The 17,372-nt window shown below is 42.4% G+C and overlaps 1 protein-coding gene across 8 annotated transcripts in view; it reads left to right on the forward strand.

The window, feature by feature from the left end:
* Positions 1-17,372, forward strand: part of magi1b (membrane associated guanylate kinase, WW and PDZ domain containing 1b) — a 134,878-nt gene that overhangs the window by 109,386 nt on the left and 8,120 nt on the right. For 5 of the 8 annotated variants that reach the window (XM_034868553.1, XM_034868555.1, XM_034868560.1 and 2 more), the window contains 8 exons: positions 1,859-1,890; positions 2,329-2,373; positions 5,036-5,282; positions 8,317-8,408; positions 9,095-9,287; positions 11,381-11,752; positions 13,573-13,776; positions 17,028-17,121. In XM_034868553.1, the coding sequence (XP_034724444.1) occupies positions 1,859-1,890; positions 2,329-2,373; positions 5,036-5,282; positions 8,317-8,408; positions 9,095-9,287; positions 11,381-11,752; positions 13,573-13,776; positions 17,028-17,121 (1,279 nt within the window). The remainder of the gene's footprint in view (positions 1-1,858; positions 1,891-2,328; positions 2,374-5,035; positions 5,283-8,316; positions 8,409-9,094; positions 9,288-11,380; positions 11,753-13,572; positions 13,777-17,027; positions 17,122-17,372) is intronic. The other 3 variants (XM_034868556.1, XM_034868554.1, XM_034868557.1) reach the window with 3 other exon arrangements.

The following is a 17,372-nucleotide window of genomic DNA, read 5'->3' on the forward strand; positions in this document are numbered from 1 at the left end:
ATGGGTGTGTCCGTTCTGTTTATCGGTGTGTCTGATCGAAATGCTTGGAGAGAAAGCGTGCTGAGAGACATTGACGGACAGCAGCAGCAGATCAGTTGTAGTTGATAGATGAAGGATAATCAAACGCCAGCCTGACACTTCGACTGACAGCATGCTTAGCCCAGAGAAAATACCTTGGGATTTACAGTGTGCATCTGCGTCCGTGTCTGATTTAGGGGATTGCTATGTGCTCCTGAATGAATGATTCCTATTGATTGAAAAAAGGGGTGAACAGGGGAGAGGGCAAGGATGATGGGGGAGGGAGAGAATGGAGAGAAGAAAAAGGCTGCAAACAAAACACAGTTGGAGCTGTCGGTTGTGAATAAACCCAGATGAGATGAAGAAGACGTGTGTGCTTGTGTGCGTTTGTGTGTGTTATCCTCTCTGTTTCCCTAAAGGATTGACACACAAAACTGGCCCATTTTCTTAGATCAGACACTGCCTGGTCTCACTCATGCTTTACCTGTGTTACACACCCCTGTTGTATGTCAGAAGTGTGTGTGGTTTGTACTCCGCTCATTGTTTTATTTTTAATATTATAGAGGTAAATAAACAACGCGAAAATTGCATTTTCTCCTTGTTTCATGCATTCCTTCTCCCCTTCTCATTTCCATAACTTCACACAACTGTTTATTTCATACAGAGTCGAGGGAGGGAGGTATTGAGGGAGGGGGTGAGGGCAGTGATGTGCATAAGGAGCAAATTTCCCTGGCTAGATCCAGGCTGTGTTAGCATTTTAGTCATCCGTCAGTCTTTCTTTAAGTGCTTCTCTGCGATAATGATATTTCTGCAGTGATATTTCTGGTCACTGCTCACTCAAGCAGAAACCCGTCTGTCATACCTTAGGCACACTTCGATTTGTGTTGGGTAGCACCGCACGAAGCCGCCTGATGCCCTTGTGTTGTTGTGTGCATGCAGCTGCGTGGATGTTTACCAGCATGTGGGGGTGGGAGAGAGACTGAGATGGAGGGGAGAGAGAGGGATTGAGGGAGGGTGTGTGGTGATGCTGAGGGAAGAAAAGGGTGGGAGGACAGTGTGCAGTGAGGTGAGAGAGAGAGAGGGAAAGAGAAAAAAGGAAAAGGCAGCAGGAAAGGGAGAGACGGGAGGACGCTACAACTGCCTATAGATGCTGGAGCCTTCGACAGCGGAGCGCGGCGCTCAGCGGACTCAGGAAGATGGTCTCAGTAAGAGGGGAACTGACGGTTGCCTATAATTTAATGTTCAGTATCTTGGACTCCTTCTCCATGGGTAATGCTACGGCCAGGAACTCCAGAGCACAGCTCGCTCGTTTCCTCTCTACTTCTCTCTCTTTATTCTCTGGCTTAGTTGCTCTCCAGGTTTCTGTCCTTTTCTCTTAACTCTCACTTTCCGACCTCAAACACACACTCACTCACATGCGTTCTCCACCGTCGGGTAGCCAGGCTCTTGCAAGCGCTGTTTTAGCCCTTGGGGCTGGCCCCACTCTTCCGCTGCACCAGTCAAGTCAAGCGCTGGCCGCGGCAATGATGCAGATAGATCGCGCTGCCTGCCCCCCCCTCCCCTCCCTTCCTCCCTCCTCAAACGCCAGCCGCGGATGGGCAAGCAAAGGAACCTAGCAGGGAATGAGAGGAAAGGAGGGAGAAGGAGACGAGGGCTAGATAAGCACTGTTGTGACACTGTTTTGGAGTCTGCATTACCTTTTGTTGTTCCTTTCTTCTTCTTTTTATTATTAGTATTTTTTTTGCTTTGTCCTTTTTTCTGAACATGGACGATATAATAAAACTACATTGGTAACCTCTTTTTTTTTTTTTCTTTTTCTCATTTCTGTCTGGCTTCACAGGTGTGGCACCTGCAAAGAAGAGCCCAAAACTGGTAAGTTTTTTTCTATGTCTTTGCTCTCCCACCCATTCCTCTTCTGTCCTCCATCTACATGGTGTATCTGTCATAGGGATATTTGGCTTGATTTCACCGCCTCTCCTCTCTACCTCATCTTTAACTCTTTAACTGGTGTTGTGGGTCTGTTTGGTCAACATCGGATGCTGTGCTTTGCGGGGGTGGATCCCTCTAGCTAAGCATCAGCACACCCACCTCTCTGGAGGGGGCTTGGACGAGGGGCTTTGATGCACAGCGTGAGCTGGGTTGCTAACACACTGATGACCGCATCGCGCTGGGTGCTAAGCTTGCAGTGTGAGAGTTGAATGTAGGATCACAGCTGAAAGTCGGCTTTATCCTGTGATATCTGCTGCATTAATGAAGGGACCCGATTGAATGTGTCTGACTAAACATGTGTTTGTCAATTTTGTTTTGCAGGATGGTTTTGAGCAGTCTCCTCCATACAGAGATTACACTAGGAGGGTATGTGATGTTGTTTAGTTGGGGTGAAGGTTTTGTGGAATGAGGTATAGTTGTAGGCTTATTGGTGCTGGATATGTCATTTGTTAGATAATAATGGTGATGGTTCTTTATTATAGCAGATTTGAGAATGATTATAGTTTTTATTAGGGGTCTCACAATTTGGATTTTAAATTGAAAAATTTATTTTAATGAGCTTTTGATTTTGACTCTCAAAATTTAGAGGCATGTTCGACAAGTATTTTTTGTCTCTTCACCCCCGCTTACTTGTGCATGTCCAAAGGAAAAAAACAGACACAGCGGAGCTTACCGGCTGCTAGCATGCAGCTAAAGACACAGGTTCACTTATAAGTAGCCCGCAGCTTCTCGTTTCTAGACACTATGGCCTCTGAAACAACATAACTGAAAAATCCTGCTTGACTGAAGTCACAGTGAGACAATAGTTTCCCTTCCCCATAAGTAAGTTATATAAACAAGCAACGAAGGTAGCATGTAGGCGCTGAGGGGACTCCATGATGCGTTCCAGTGCATCTGGTTAAACTAGTGGTTCTTTCAATTGCACTTCGTTCATTTTGAAAAACGTCTTGTAATTTACCCTTGTGCCATCTAGTGGCTTATATTGGGCCATTGTCATCACTGCTGAAAAAAACATGTTTAATTCAAGATTGGGATTGTGACCTTAAAGTCAATGGTCCAATCAAATTGAAGATTTGGAGAATTGCGACACCCATAGTGTTTAATACATGATGTTTTAACATAATGTTTGGTTGTATTAGGCTGGCAACGAAACATACTAAAGATAATTGCTGTTGCTGTGATGTTTCAATGCACTGAACCTACGTATGGCCTGCTGATGGCAAAGAAGGACTGAGCTGAGTTTGAGGAAGCAGCAAGGATTTGTTTTCGTTGCCCAAGCCCCACCTCCCTCCTTCCCATTTTCTGTCCCCTTAATAAGTTATTGGAGCAGCAGAAACCAATGTAGACCAGTCCCAGAGGACAGAGGAAGAACACAATGACTGCAGAAGGTCAACTTGAATAGATCCATAAAGAACAAGAGATTTGTTTTCATTTAATAGGGAAATGGGATTTGGACTTAGTTTACATCAAGCTGAGAGGGAAACTTAAGAAAATGCTGCCACATTGGCTAATGGAGGCACCATTTCGTTGGATGGAATGACCAAACCATAATTTGTGGTCAGTCCTAAGATGTGACTTTTGCACTAAACAAGGCCTGCATTTGTGACTTATTATATAAATCCATTTATTTTTTTACTTCTCCACACAAGCCAGTTAGGTTATACTCATAACGCTGGTAGAGTAAGGATTTCACCTGGATCCACTGCTATGACTTAATATCTGCCAAAGAATCAAGCTTCTTTTATGTTTAACAAGCTTGATGAATATAAACATGAATTGCAGAGGTGTATGGGGCTGATTCAGGGAGTAATGAGTGGATTTATTGAAGACATAGCTGCACTTTGAAGGCCAAACACTTTGATATTTGAGAACAGATGAGACGCTTGCCTCAGCCCTTTCCTGGTGTATTTTTGTCCACCGCATCCAAAGTAATGGGAGGTCACATGATGTCACATGATGTCAATGACTGTTGTCATTTAATCTTATTGTCTGAAAATAGCTTCTTTCTAATACCTTTCACTTTACCAGTTTCTTTTTGAAATCTTGAAAAGTATTTGTGACAAGGGTCATGGGAAGGATTTTTACTCGTACTTGCAGCGTACTTGTACTTGAGCTCAGGATTGTGCGTGATCTACCATGCTTAAGCACCGCTCCTTTCGCATACTCCAGCAGGTTCTTAAGTGCCCATGTTATTAAGGGGCCAGTGGCAATTTATGAAGAGTTTTACTTTTCTGGCTTCACCAATAAAATCCTCCCTTTGTTTCAAACCTCACGAGTGCGTTATTCACTGTGAATATATTTCCATATACAGCAGGGGATGCAGTTCCTTTTGAATACAATTCACTCCGTTTAACAAAAGGAATAGGCAATGTACCCTTGTAAATTGAGCTACAGTTGTTTCTCCCACAGGAGAATGACGAAATCATGGGAAGCCATTGAGGGTTTTTCTCCCTTTGTATGCTAAAATAATTATCTGAATAAAACAGGTTTATTTATTAATAAGGGTGAAAACATACCCCTATGAAATGGGACACCACTTGGTTGCATCACCATACAGTATTGTTTACAAACTTCCAAGAGGCCATCTGCAAGTGTGTTTATGTCAATTGCTTTGGTTTTGACAACAGTTTCATTATGAATTTTACGATTTTATAGTTATTTTATGTTCACTTTGGTGGTGCAGAGCCAGATGTTCTTATCTGGGTAGTACTTAGGTTAGTTTACAGTACACATGTGTATACACACTGAATGGTGTGTCATACATCTGTTTCACTTGTCACCATTTTGAATGTCATTGATGTTCAGAAAAAAGTCTTTGTTAACCAAAATCTGTCTTTATTGCCCAATAAATTAAACATAACAGGCAAAAACATTACTTAAAATATATTATATTACACAACCATTATCAACTATTAGAACCATAACTTACATGTCACACACATAAAGGCACTCATATGTATACAACTAAAAAAGACACACAAGACCACAAACAAACTACAGCTATGATATTGATCTGCTTCTCCAACAGCAATTGTCGAGAAAGGACAGCCAGAGCAGCTCCCAGCATAGCGTTTCCAGCCACCGGAGCACCCACACAGACTCTCCTGTGCACACGTCCCTGGCACCCCCTCTCAGTGAGAGCATCGCTCCCCCACCCCCCTCTCAGCCCCTGCCAGGCCTGCCGCCCCAGGACTCCCCAGCAGACGGGACCATCCAAAGAAAACCGGACCCCTTTAAGATCTGGGCCCAGTCCAGGAGCATGTATGAAAGTAGGCGTAAGTATATACATTTTGGTGGCGGTTGGATAAGGGCTGCATGGGGCTGTTGGCTTGGTGGAGGCCCTTGGTGTGTTTTAATGGTACTGCACGTTTTGGAGCAAGATTTGGGATAAGAGATAAGTCTTGTGTATGTAAGTAACTGCTTTATATTTGCATATATGTACATATATTTACATTTAACTAAGGATGGAAATAGCATTGTTGAACATACATTAAAGTCAAATAAATGTTTTTCTTTAAATGTGAAATTGGAAGAGTAATTCAGCATTTTTTATTTTCACATTTCTGTTTGTGTGCAGATTAAACAAACAAAATATAATATTTAAATTAGTAAGATTTTGCTTTAAAGCTGGTAGGCAGATTCCTTTTCCTTTAGACAGAGCTAGGCTAGCCCCTACCACTTGTCTTTGTACTAAGCTAGCTCGCCTGCTGGTTCTATCGTAATATTTAGCATATAGACATTAGAAGGTATCAATCTTCTCATTTAACTCGCAGCAAGTAAGTGAATACATGTATTTATTTAATATTATTATTGATTTACAACCAGCATTAGAAGCAGTGGTTCCCCACATGTTCTTTGTCCAGATGTTTAGAAGCTACTGTAGGTTCGACTTTGTTCCAAGTGTTGACACTGCCGCCACTGACACCTTTTATACTAAACTTCCAGTAAGAGAAACATGGGCGTATGATTAGCAGCATTTGTGGAGTTGATGTCAGTGGATTGCATACGTCCCTCCTTTTTCTCTAGCCTTGCCAAAGCAAAGGGATAGCTCCAATTAAAAGAATAACCCTCAGATCGACTGTCAAGTGAAAAAAAGAAAAGAGAGAGTAAAAGAGAAAACAGAGTCTGTAAGGGCTGTGAACATCTAATCACTTTCCCAGGCACCACTTATCAAGGATTTTCATTATTTAGATGCCTATGGAGAAGAATGTGAAGAGAAGGGCTGAGCGTAGGCTAGTAGTGCAGATGCCTATTGGCAAGCTGCCGTGAAGGGCTGAGAGGACAATAGTTCAATTTAAAAAGGAAACAAAGAATAGTGATGGAAAGTGAAAGAAACCAAGACTAAGGGGGAGATGTGTCTACATACCTGTCCTAAGGTGAAGGAGTCTTGACAGGGGGTTTCTAAATTGCCTAAGCCAGTTTACTCCGTGCAAATGGAAGGACTGCAAAGAGAGCACAATGGATAACGAAGAGAGAACGGACAGAAGTGGGGCATGAAAGAGAAATATTAGGACAAGAGAAAGTTGAGCTTTGGGAGATCAAGGGTTTCTGACGTATAGAAAAGTAGAGAGGAGGACAGAGGAAATGACAGGGAGGACAGCTGACCTGGAGCAGCAGGTGTAAATCACGCCACATTGAGCTCTCATCCTAAAATCCTGCTGTGTGCACCCTATAGGGCTCAAGACTCAGCTGCAGCAAAGGCATTTCTCTACGCAACATTTGCTGTAATGAAAAGTTCTGCTGAGATCAAGGTCTTTAAACACACCATGTGGTGAATGATTTCCATTTGCAGAAATAAATCCACCCCAAAACTCGCACAGCATTTACCGGCTCTAAAAAGTTGGGGCCAGAGAAGATCGCCCATCCTTTATTGGCCTTTATTTTGACTATTGTCTGGTTTTAACATGTTCCCAGTTCAATTCCTTCCCTGTTTAAACCGTCCGTGCTTGTTATTTGCCGTCCGTGCTCATAGCTTTTGCCAGGTCTGTCCATCTTTGTAAAATATTGATCAATTCATGCCCAGTTGCCTCACTGCGGGGGTCACTTATGGATCTATTAATCAACAGGAGCAGGGTGTGACCCCGCCAAATACAGGTGCAGATTGCGACAGTTAACCCTCTAACTCTCCTACTTGCTCCACAGTTACACTATGACAGATTGGAAGGTATGGCAGGGATTTTAGCTGTTGACTGATGGAACAGATTGGGCACAGGCTGTTTATGCCTTCTGCCACCTTGCCGCCTTTTCATGGCTCTAGTGGCCTTGGCAGCAGTGGCCTATGTTGAGGCAAAAGGAAGTCTCCATGGGAGTTTACTCAGAGGTGCATGTTTGTCAACCTGTACAACACAGCTGTGACCATACAAATCTATGCACATAACATGAATAAGTATACACAGACTTAAAGCAAAGAAGCTCATGTGTACAGCAAGGTGAGGACACACATGTACACATTCGCTCCATCTATCTACTGACTCCCAGTAGCCCCCCTGAGGCTCCCTCCATCTCCACTGCTACATGAACCATGAGCTGTCATTCTTTGCAGTGCAATGCCTCTTTTATAGCACAGTACCCTTCTTTGACTAATACACATTTCTGTCTCTTGTGGATGGGAGTGGGCTGTGAACTAGCAATAATAAATAATATAAGCCGTAGTCCAGCCTGTATTAGCACCTCTGTTGGGTGGGAAGTGCTCTCCAACATAGGGGAGAGTAGAAATAGAGTTGCATGTCACACATCACCTCATGAAAGAAACAGCGTAGTCCATTGGTATAGAAATATCCAGGCCGTGGAAACGTCACTGAAAATGTTGTAAAATAGCTAAAATTAAAAAGAAAACTATGCTATTTCAGACTTCAGAGGGGAATTTCAGTCTGTTCATTTCTAATTATGGGACCATTGAATAAAGGTGCTCTGAATTGTTTTGGCAGCCTGTCTGGCTTTTGATAGTTTACTTAAGCTCCATACCCAAAATAGATCTTTTTTTATCTTTTGACGATCAGATGTTTGTTCTTTTCCCAAAGCCTCCAGACAGATTGTTTGTGCATAACTGCTATCTTAGTGACAACACTTGGAACAATTGGGGGATGAATTTTTTGACATGTGCACCCGAGGGATCTGATTGCCTTTGAACAATGGGTGCATCCAGTGTGGCCTCTGCAGTCCTCTTTATGACAAACATGGTATTTTGACTGAATAGGGTGATATTGAGTGAGTTAAGGTAGGGCTGTACTGGTGCAGGCACAGTCAGTCCCCTGGGCTGGCTGTTTATATTAATGCAGAAATGTTAATGGTGCTCTGTTAATTTTACAGTTCCAGACTTCCAGGAGCAGGACATTTTTCTGTGGAGGAAAGACACAGGTTTTGGCTTCAGGATCCTAGGAGGCAACGAGCCAGGAGAGCCGGTGAGTCTCTCTCACACTCTTTCTATCTCTCACAGCTGATTCTCTCTAGTTGCCTTTTCAATGTCCTCAATTTTTGTGTGAATTTGAATTTGTGTGTGAAGTTTATACTATCATGCAACTGACAAGATTCAGTAACCTGAATAATAAAATGGACGCTACATTCCCAGCACTAGTCTCAGCAACATCTACAGATTTTTACCACATGTGGCTTTCTATTTATCTGTCAGTGATTTCAACACAGTATCACTTTGATCTGGCCAATGTAAAAAGAAAACCACCCATCTCGTACACACACCATGTCTTTCTTTAAGAGGCAACGTTTTTTGTTCTTGTTCACTGGCCTGCACTGCGTTTTTTGAAGTAAAAGAAATAATGATTTACTTTGGAGTTGGGGTGACTACAGTAGCAGGCTTGGAAGAAGAAGAAAGAATAATAGTGCTGTTTAAATTGTAGCAGACGTGAACTGCATGCCAACTTCATGCCTGCTGTAAAAGTTGGGAACTCTTTGAATTCTTATTTAATGCATGTACATACTGTATATCTTTCCTCATTTTTTTATCTCAGTTAAAGCATTGTTTGAACTGCTTCCATGTGTGAAATCTAAACAAAATTGCCTATTTGTACATGATCTAGATTTGTGAGCACAGTCTCAAAAGTGTCTTTTATCTATTTTGTTTGTGTTTCAGATCTACATTGGCCACATAGTGAAGTATGGTGCAGCAGACGAGGACGGACGCCTGCGGTCCGGGGATGAACTGGTATGCGTGGACGGCACAGCAGTGGTGGGCAAGTCCCACCAACTTGTAGTGCAACTGATGCAACAGGCTGCCAAGCAGGGCCACGTCAACCTCACTGTGCGACGCAAAACCAACTACACCGGTAAGAAGGAAGAGGGATAAAGATCAGCAGCCTAGCTCGTTAGAGACCTGCTGAGACGTTCAATGAATATGAAGGGTGTATGTATGTGTATATATATTTATATATAATTGGGATCATAGTATTGATCATAGTACCACAATACCTAGCATAGTATCACAATACTTTCCATGGTAATGTGTATTGATACGCCAAGTAGCTATCTTTTATGACATGTGTCTTGGTCAGTTTGTCTACTTGAAAATCCCAGTTTGCAGCAATAAAATTGAAGTGAGTAAAAAAAACAGAGAAATTTATTGTTTTTAGAAAACAGATGTTGACAAAGTTTACTTTGAAACAAGTTGAAATTAGGTATAATTTGAGGTTGGGAAGAAAAGGTAATTGCAATATGTCAAGGAATATTGCAATATGTTTAAAATCGCAATAATATCGTATTGTGACATAAGTATCTAGATGTTTGGCAGGGGGGAGATTTTTGGCATGAACCCCTGTAACGCTAACAGAAATGAATGTGCTATCTGGCTAAATTACCATTGGATTAGTCACCTATACAGTTAACGTTACTGATGAATTTGTGGGTTAGCCCAGAGTTGTTGATCGTGGTTGAAACAGTCCTATTAAAAATAACAGCGTTTTGAACAATGTCAAAATCTTATTTTACCCACCAAGAAGTAGCTTATGTTCTAGACCAAGTATTAGCATTAGCTACATGTCAACCAGCACCTGTTATAGTAGGCTAACCTTAAAGCAACATTAAAGCACTTTTCCTCTGCGGTCCACTTACAGGTTGGAAGCGGAATTGTCCGTTACTGTTACCATTCTTTTTGAATTTTCTCATTCGAACTACAGATCCGCTACCCAATCTGGCAAACTTGCATAGTGCGGTTATAGTCAATGGAGGGCTACAAAGCGAATACAGAAGTTCTGTTCACCCTGTTACAAGTTGAGGAACCACTGAAACGATTTTGGAAACATTATTTTAAGTTACAAAAGAATCTGGGGTGTTGGATCAATTGATATTGAAATCAATCAGCATCAATAAATAACGTCTCTGTTGTATTGCTTCGTTTCAAAGTGGGATGTAATCAATGACAAAATGCTGCCATTTGGCAGAAAAAAATTGCATTATGTTTACTGAGTCTAACTCTCCAACCTCCAAACATGTGATACCAACCGAATCATGGGTTTGGTGTGGTGTATCGTTACAGTCCTAATAGGCATTAAAGGCACTATGTGTACGTCACATCGACACGGGCTCCTTTTTCTGTTACAATTCCATCAGGGGCACGGGAACCTGCCTATTATGTGCAGTGGTCGCCTTCCTCTGTATTAGTCGAGATGTGTATTGGTTGGTAGCGCTCACCCGCTACCGCAAGCCCCCCCACCCCCCCAATCACTGCCATTTCATAGCTTTGCTCAGCTCCACACTGCTCCTCAGAAGGCGATAAAGAAGCGCCCATAAATATGATGGAGAGGGTGGTCAACCTTCGGCCTGCTGTCAGCAGACATACATTAGTGCGTTGCTGCTCCCCGTCTGCCTCAGAGCGTCCAGAATATGAGGCGCCTCCTGTGAGAAGCTGCACAGGAAATGAAATGTGGAATGAAATGTCTAGATACAACGACTTTAGTTCATCTTTTGTTCAGAACAGATCAGAGGACAGATTGTTGGAGAGGCTCTTCTCCCCAAGGTGTCTCGCCAGCTTGTCTTTTATCATATCAGCATGAACTAGCTGTGTTAAGAGAGAAAACTGTCTGTTTATTTACAATCTTTTTCAGATTGCACACATGATGCAACATTTTGCTGTGTTGTCATATCTTGCCCTACTATGCAGCAGTCTACTTTTTCTGTTCAATTATCTACGGAACTTATTTTCTAACAATGTCTGGCCAATACTAATCTGTTTGTCTTCGTTCTCTTCTCAAACACTCTTGTGTCATCGCCTCAATCTCTTCTGCCTCACCTCGCTGTCAACAATTTGTTTCTCTTCATTTCTTCCATAAATCTTTCTGCTCTCTTGTTCTTCACACCATTTCCTTTATCACCCCTCTCTGTATATGTTAATCTTTCTCATCTTATCCTACTCTGTCATCTGTAGTTAAAGCCGAGGGAGACGTGCCCCCATCGCCGGCGTCCTCCCACCACAGCAGCACCCAGGCGCCCAGCTTGATGGAGGAGATGGGGAAGCGCACCCCACAGGGCAGCCAAAACTCCCTAAATACTGTGAGCTCTGGCAGCGGCTCCACCTCCGGCATCGGCAGCGGGGGAGGGGGTGGAGGGGCAGGAGGCAGCGGTAACGCTGTGGTCGCTGTGGCAGTCGCCACCACCTCCTCTCAGCCCCCCAACGTCATCTCCAACGCCCCCTCCGCCTTGCAGCCCTATGACGTAGAGATCCGCCGCGGCGAGAACGAAGGATTCGGTTTCGTCATTGTCTCTTCGGTGTCACGGCCTGAAGCTGGCACCACTTTCGGTAAGACCTGTGACACCTTTCTGTTTGGAGCGGTAGTAAATATCTTCACACAAAGTTGTTGATTGTAAAGAAATCAGTTCTACTCAGTTACACATGAAACACACTTTAGAGCTTTTTAATCACCGGGGCCTTTTATCTTCTTATCTTCTTCATGGGCTGCCTTTGTATCAACCATAAAATCATTGAAAACTAAATAGCCTGACAACCAGCACAGATTCTGGCTATTTACAGTCCAACCAGATCAATACCAACTCTCTTCAAAGAACTGGTTCTTCTTTCTCATTTTTGTCTGAGCTTGTCAAACCAAGACACTGAAACCCTTTCTCCGCCTGCAGCTGCTGCTACACTCGTACAAGGCTTTCATAATTGATCACAAGTGAAGTAGGTCTTACATAAGGCATTTGGATTATTTAGCTCAACATAAATGGCTTCTGCAGAGCAGGATGGCACTAAAAGCATGACAACTTAATGAGAATGAGTACTGCAAGCAGGATAAATAGGGCAAATATTCAGTGTGAATAATGTGTATTTTACAATATATAATGCACAGACTCATTATCACCTTGTCTACATTGTTTAATTTATTTTGCATCACATAGCCGATAGAGGAACCATTGTATTGTGGAAATATCAAGCTGGTCAAATTGATTCTACTTTCCTTTTATACAAACTAGTAGTGTCTTTTCTTGCAGTGCACTCTCATGCCCTACTGCCATGGCTTCCTGCCTAAACCACTATGGCATTCCCCTCTTCTCTGTGCTCTTATCTCTGTCAGTGTGGGTGGACTGAAAAGGTTGCAAAATGCTAAGCTTTCCAGGTTGGCTCACAAAAGTGGCAAAGCTCATTTTCACAGGCCAGAGTAGAAAGCATGGGCCAGCAGAAACACTTTATTTAATTTGACCTGACATGCAAAATTTAATGGAAACCCATTGGCTACATAAAGCCAGGCCACACAGACTGTTAGTATTTGGAGAAGCACTTTATTTTGTTTCAAAATGCCAAAGGAACCTCCATCTCTCTTTTCCTCTGTCACTCCATCATCCACTTTCCACTTAATATTTTACAGCTAGATTCAGTTGAAAAGACAGGAAGAGGCCAGTGTTAGACAAGTTTTTAGTGGAATAAAAAAGAGAAATGCAGTTGAACGGAAAGGTAAATAATAATGAAAAAGAAAGGAAGGAGTGATTGCACGCTCCTTTACACTGCAGTGACTGATGTCAGACTGCAGACATAGAGAAAGGGGGGAAGAGAAAGAGAAAGACCTTAGGGTAGTTGGTGTGATGTCAGCTCTGATGTATGTTTGTGTTCTCCACCTTTCTGCGGTTGCAGGTGTTTGGGATGCAGATGACAACACAGTTTTTTTTATTATTAGCTTTCTACTGCCGAGAGTCTCTCATGCAAATATAATAATGATACCCATTTTAGAAATGTGGTGCCGGAGTAGCTCTACGTAGAACAGGGGGATAGGACAGAAAGGGTGTAGGAGGATGAACACTTTGGTAGATAAGTTTTTCCAATCATTAATTGAAGAAAAAAACAGCTTACAGTAAAAGGCTTGAGAGCTACAGTATAACAGCTGCAGTGATTTCTTTTCAGAGCACACATTTGACTTTCTATACCTATGCTTGCTCGCTTTTCCGATCAGCTTCTCTCAGTTACTGTGGCTTGGCTTTTTGCCGGCTGTTGGCGGGGATTTAACCCTTAACCTTCTGATCTTCTTTTTCTGCTCCTTTCCCATTCCTTTCCCTTCTCTTTTCAAACACAATCCAACATCACTTTAAACACACACACACATCCCAACATGAAAATGGTGATTATAGCTGGAAATGCATGTGTGGCCATGCCCCACAAAATAGGGCGCATCATCGAAGGGAGCCCAGCAGACCGCTGCGGGAAGCTGAAAGTTGGCGACCGCATCCTAGCTGTGAACGGGTGCTCCATCACCAACAAGTCCCACTCCGACATCGTCAACCTCATCAAGGAGGCCGGGAACACCGTCACACTACGCATCATTCCTGGAGACGGTGAGTAGAGAGTGACAGTTAAGGACTCCCATCTACAGAATACATTATTGTAATTTCTAAGTTTTTTTTTTAACAATCTCTATTCCCTTGAAAAACTCTTGCCAGTGCAACCTCAGTGTTCTAAAAGGTGCTTAGAACAGTGGGGGATATTGTCAACTCACACATTCAGTCGGTAGCCTTGAGCCAAAAAAAAACTATTGAGCAAGAGCGTGTTCATGAAGGTTGTCTAAGTAGAAGTGCAGGTTTTTGCAAGTGGCTTTGCTAAATCGTACTGTACAATTACGAAAATATGAATTGAATGAGAAGGTGTGTTCAAACTTTTGGCCTGTACTGTACATTATTGGCCCTCAGACAATACAATCCTCAACTATTGATAGTACTATTATGGGTATATTTGAGGAGCAGGATTTCATTACTTTCCCTGCAGTGTTGACAGAACTGCTTCTTTGGGGATATTTTTCCCAGCCCTTGCGCTTATTCCTTTGGCATGTTATACTTTTAAAATACCATGATACATAGAGAGAGGGAAATGCAGAACTTCCTCTGTATATGTGCGTTTTTTGTTAAATTGGTTTTAAGGAAAGGTTTGTGCACATTGTGTTGTGCGGTACAGCTGAGAGCTCTCGCTGCTTTGTGATGACAGTTCCCCCTGCCCTGCTTCACAAATGCTGCAAATTAAAAAAAAAAAAAAAAAAAAAAAGCCTCACATTTCATGAAGTCCGCTCAGGTGGTGTGTTCAGGGATATATGGCTCAGATGGTGGTGGCTTCACTAAGGTGACAGACGGGAGAGATAACCAGAGCTATTTGTTTGCTGCTCGTTGCTTTCTAGCTCACTTCTTAATAGATGAAGACTTTTTTTTTCTTGTAGAACACTGGATAAGAACAGTGAGCCAAAATTGCTCTGCCAAGAAGACACAGAGAGCAAGAGAGTAGGCGTCAGAGAGAAATAACTGGATATGCTTTATCGGAAAGTTGTGGTTTATGTGCATGTGTCAGACAAATAGACGCTGTCTGACATGGAGACAGAGAGAGTGACAGGAAAAGATTGTGGCTTGTGTTTCTAAGCTGTGAATGACTGAGCATTCCTATTTCTGTCTCGATCAATCGTGTCTAAACATTCTTACATAAATGCAAGAGGTTCTTCCCAGATGAAATCCGGTTCAGCTCCTCTCCATTGAGATTCCCTGTTACCTGCTTGGGAGCACAGACAAAGTGTCGTAGTGACTGATGCTCAATACGTTTGGAAAACAGGAACTGTTCCTGCTGGTGCACAGTAATGCACGCACAAAACGCTAATGCCTTCATCAAAGCTTATGTCTCTGCAGTGTAGACAAGAGGCGCAGGCCAAGCACACGTCATTGCTTCCTATTGTGTACAAAAAGGGAGACAGACGTGCCTGAGTTGATATGATGTGCCAAAAAACCTGGAGTAGATTGTGTAGTACAGCCCTCCCACCTCTCTTCTCCTTTTCTTTCCGGCTCCTGAATTTCTCATTGTGAATTTACCTGCTCTCTTTCCTAACTTGATCCATTCAGGGCGAAAGGGCAAATTGCCAGGGCCAGAGACAAATTACAGAAACAGCTCACTGCTTTTTCTTTGCGCCGTGAATGTTTTTAAGCCAGGGAGGAGAAAAGAGGCAGTGGGTCACGAGCAGAATGGAAAGACAGGGAGAAACGGAGCTTATTCGATTTAATTTCAAGAGAGAAAACAGTTTGAGCTGAGAGATAAATGGAGAGAGGCAGCAGAACGGAAGGAGTGGGTTATGCAGATGAGCAGACAGAGGGGCGAATAAGGTTTATGGGGACAAATCTGAAGCTTTGACAGTGAAAACTGAGCAACAGAAAGTATGTGAGATAGTTGCAGCCAGACATTCCCGTGGCTGCAGCGCAGACATTATGCTGAGGACTGGACTGAAAGATTCAACACTCACTTGTGCACACCCAGAACTAGAAAGTTCTCCTAAACATAGTCTGAAAAAACGCTTGTCCCGCCCACTCTGCAGCTCGCCTAGTTGACTTTACCTCGGGGGAAGCTGAGCAATAGAAGAGTTAAGCCAATGGGGACTAAGGGGACTGGTGGAGGTGGAGGTGGAGGAATTCATGAATAGATGAGAGAGGAACTGACCGTGAGACGACTAGCGATTAGAGGACTAAGAAGAGAATAGAGAGTTGTATTCAAATAAAGGATACCTGAAAATCAAATATCACAATATTCTTGACTAACTACCCTGATGTCTATATTGCGACAGTATTATAGGATTGACTGCTTTAACATTGCTTTAGAATTGGTGCTTTAACAAAATATTATTTACACAATGACATTTTTGATAAATAATCATCCAAAATGTTGATTTAATAACAAAGGATTTAAAGGCAAATAATAACACAGCTGGAACAGTCTGCTAAGCTTAGAAAACTACATCTCTTTACTCTTACTGCAGCCTTCAAATCCAGAAAAAAACGACACTTATATTATGATTTTGCAATATCCAAAATCTAAGACAATATCTAGTTTCATATCACAATATCAATATAATATTGATATATTGCCCAGCCCTCATACCTGTACATAGCCAAGAAAGATAAGGTTGTTAAGGAGAAGGGAGGTTTCTTTATGTGGCATGAGTAATGTAATGATGGTGTGTTTTTTGTCGTTAGAGCCCAGCTTGATTCATTGATAACACAAAATGATTGAACGAGGGTTAAGATAAAGGACAGATTAACCAGATTTGTTTTCCAGAGAGGATGCAAGGGTGCGTGTTTCCTGTTTGACAATTCAAAGGCAGACAGGAGGAGTTTCGGTCCACAGTGAGATGTACTGTGCACGTTTTGGAAAAGAAACACAATTTTACAAGCAGCACGACAAAATGATTGATAGCGCAAATGTAAAGCGCTGTGTTATCCTGGTGTCCCGGATGTTGGCTTAGTGGTCGAGAAAGCCTGGAGGCTGCTGGAGCTGCTGGTGCTCCCTGTAGGTCAGCTGATGTTTGTAGCCAATGTAAACATTGAAAAATGGAATGTTCCACATGTGGAATATGGAGATAAGTCCACCACATAGTCTAAAGCTCTTTTATAAAAATTATACCGTATTAAATTAGAAGCTATATGTAACAGGAAAATGTCAGAAGAATGTACTCAATGTACCGAGAAGGCTTTTTTTTTAAATGCGCATGGGTGAGAAAAGGTTCTTGGACTGTGTGTCAAATGATTGAAATGAAAAGCAATGACCTGCCTTCTCTCACCCTCCTCAGAGTCATCAAATGCATCTTTGTTGACCAATGCGGAGAAGATCGCCACTATAACCACCACTCACACACCTCAGCAACAGGCTGCACCTGAGGCTAGGTAAGGGGCACACTGGGATATTGAGTGGTTTGTTAAAAACAAATAAAGTTGTTGTTCCCATCAAGGACCACTTTGGAAATAGGTTTTTTGTTTGTAGTGCTTTTAAGTGCTGTCCTTTGTTTCATGATACTCATTTGAGGTGTTGTGCTTTTAAATTCCTAATAAAGTCAAACTAAATCATGTCCAGACAGTGTCATCAATACTCAGATTACATTTATTGTGAACTGCCTATTATACATATATTATTCTTT

The sequence above is a fragment of the Etheostoma cragini genome, chromosome 4 (assembly GCF_013103735.1).
Source record: "Etheostoma cragini isolate CJK2018 chromosome 4, CSU_Ecrag_1.0, whole genome shotgun sequence".
Lineage (NCBI taxonomy): Eukaryota > Metazoa > Chordata > Actinopteri > Perciformes > Percidae > Etheostoma > Etheostoma cragini.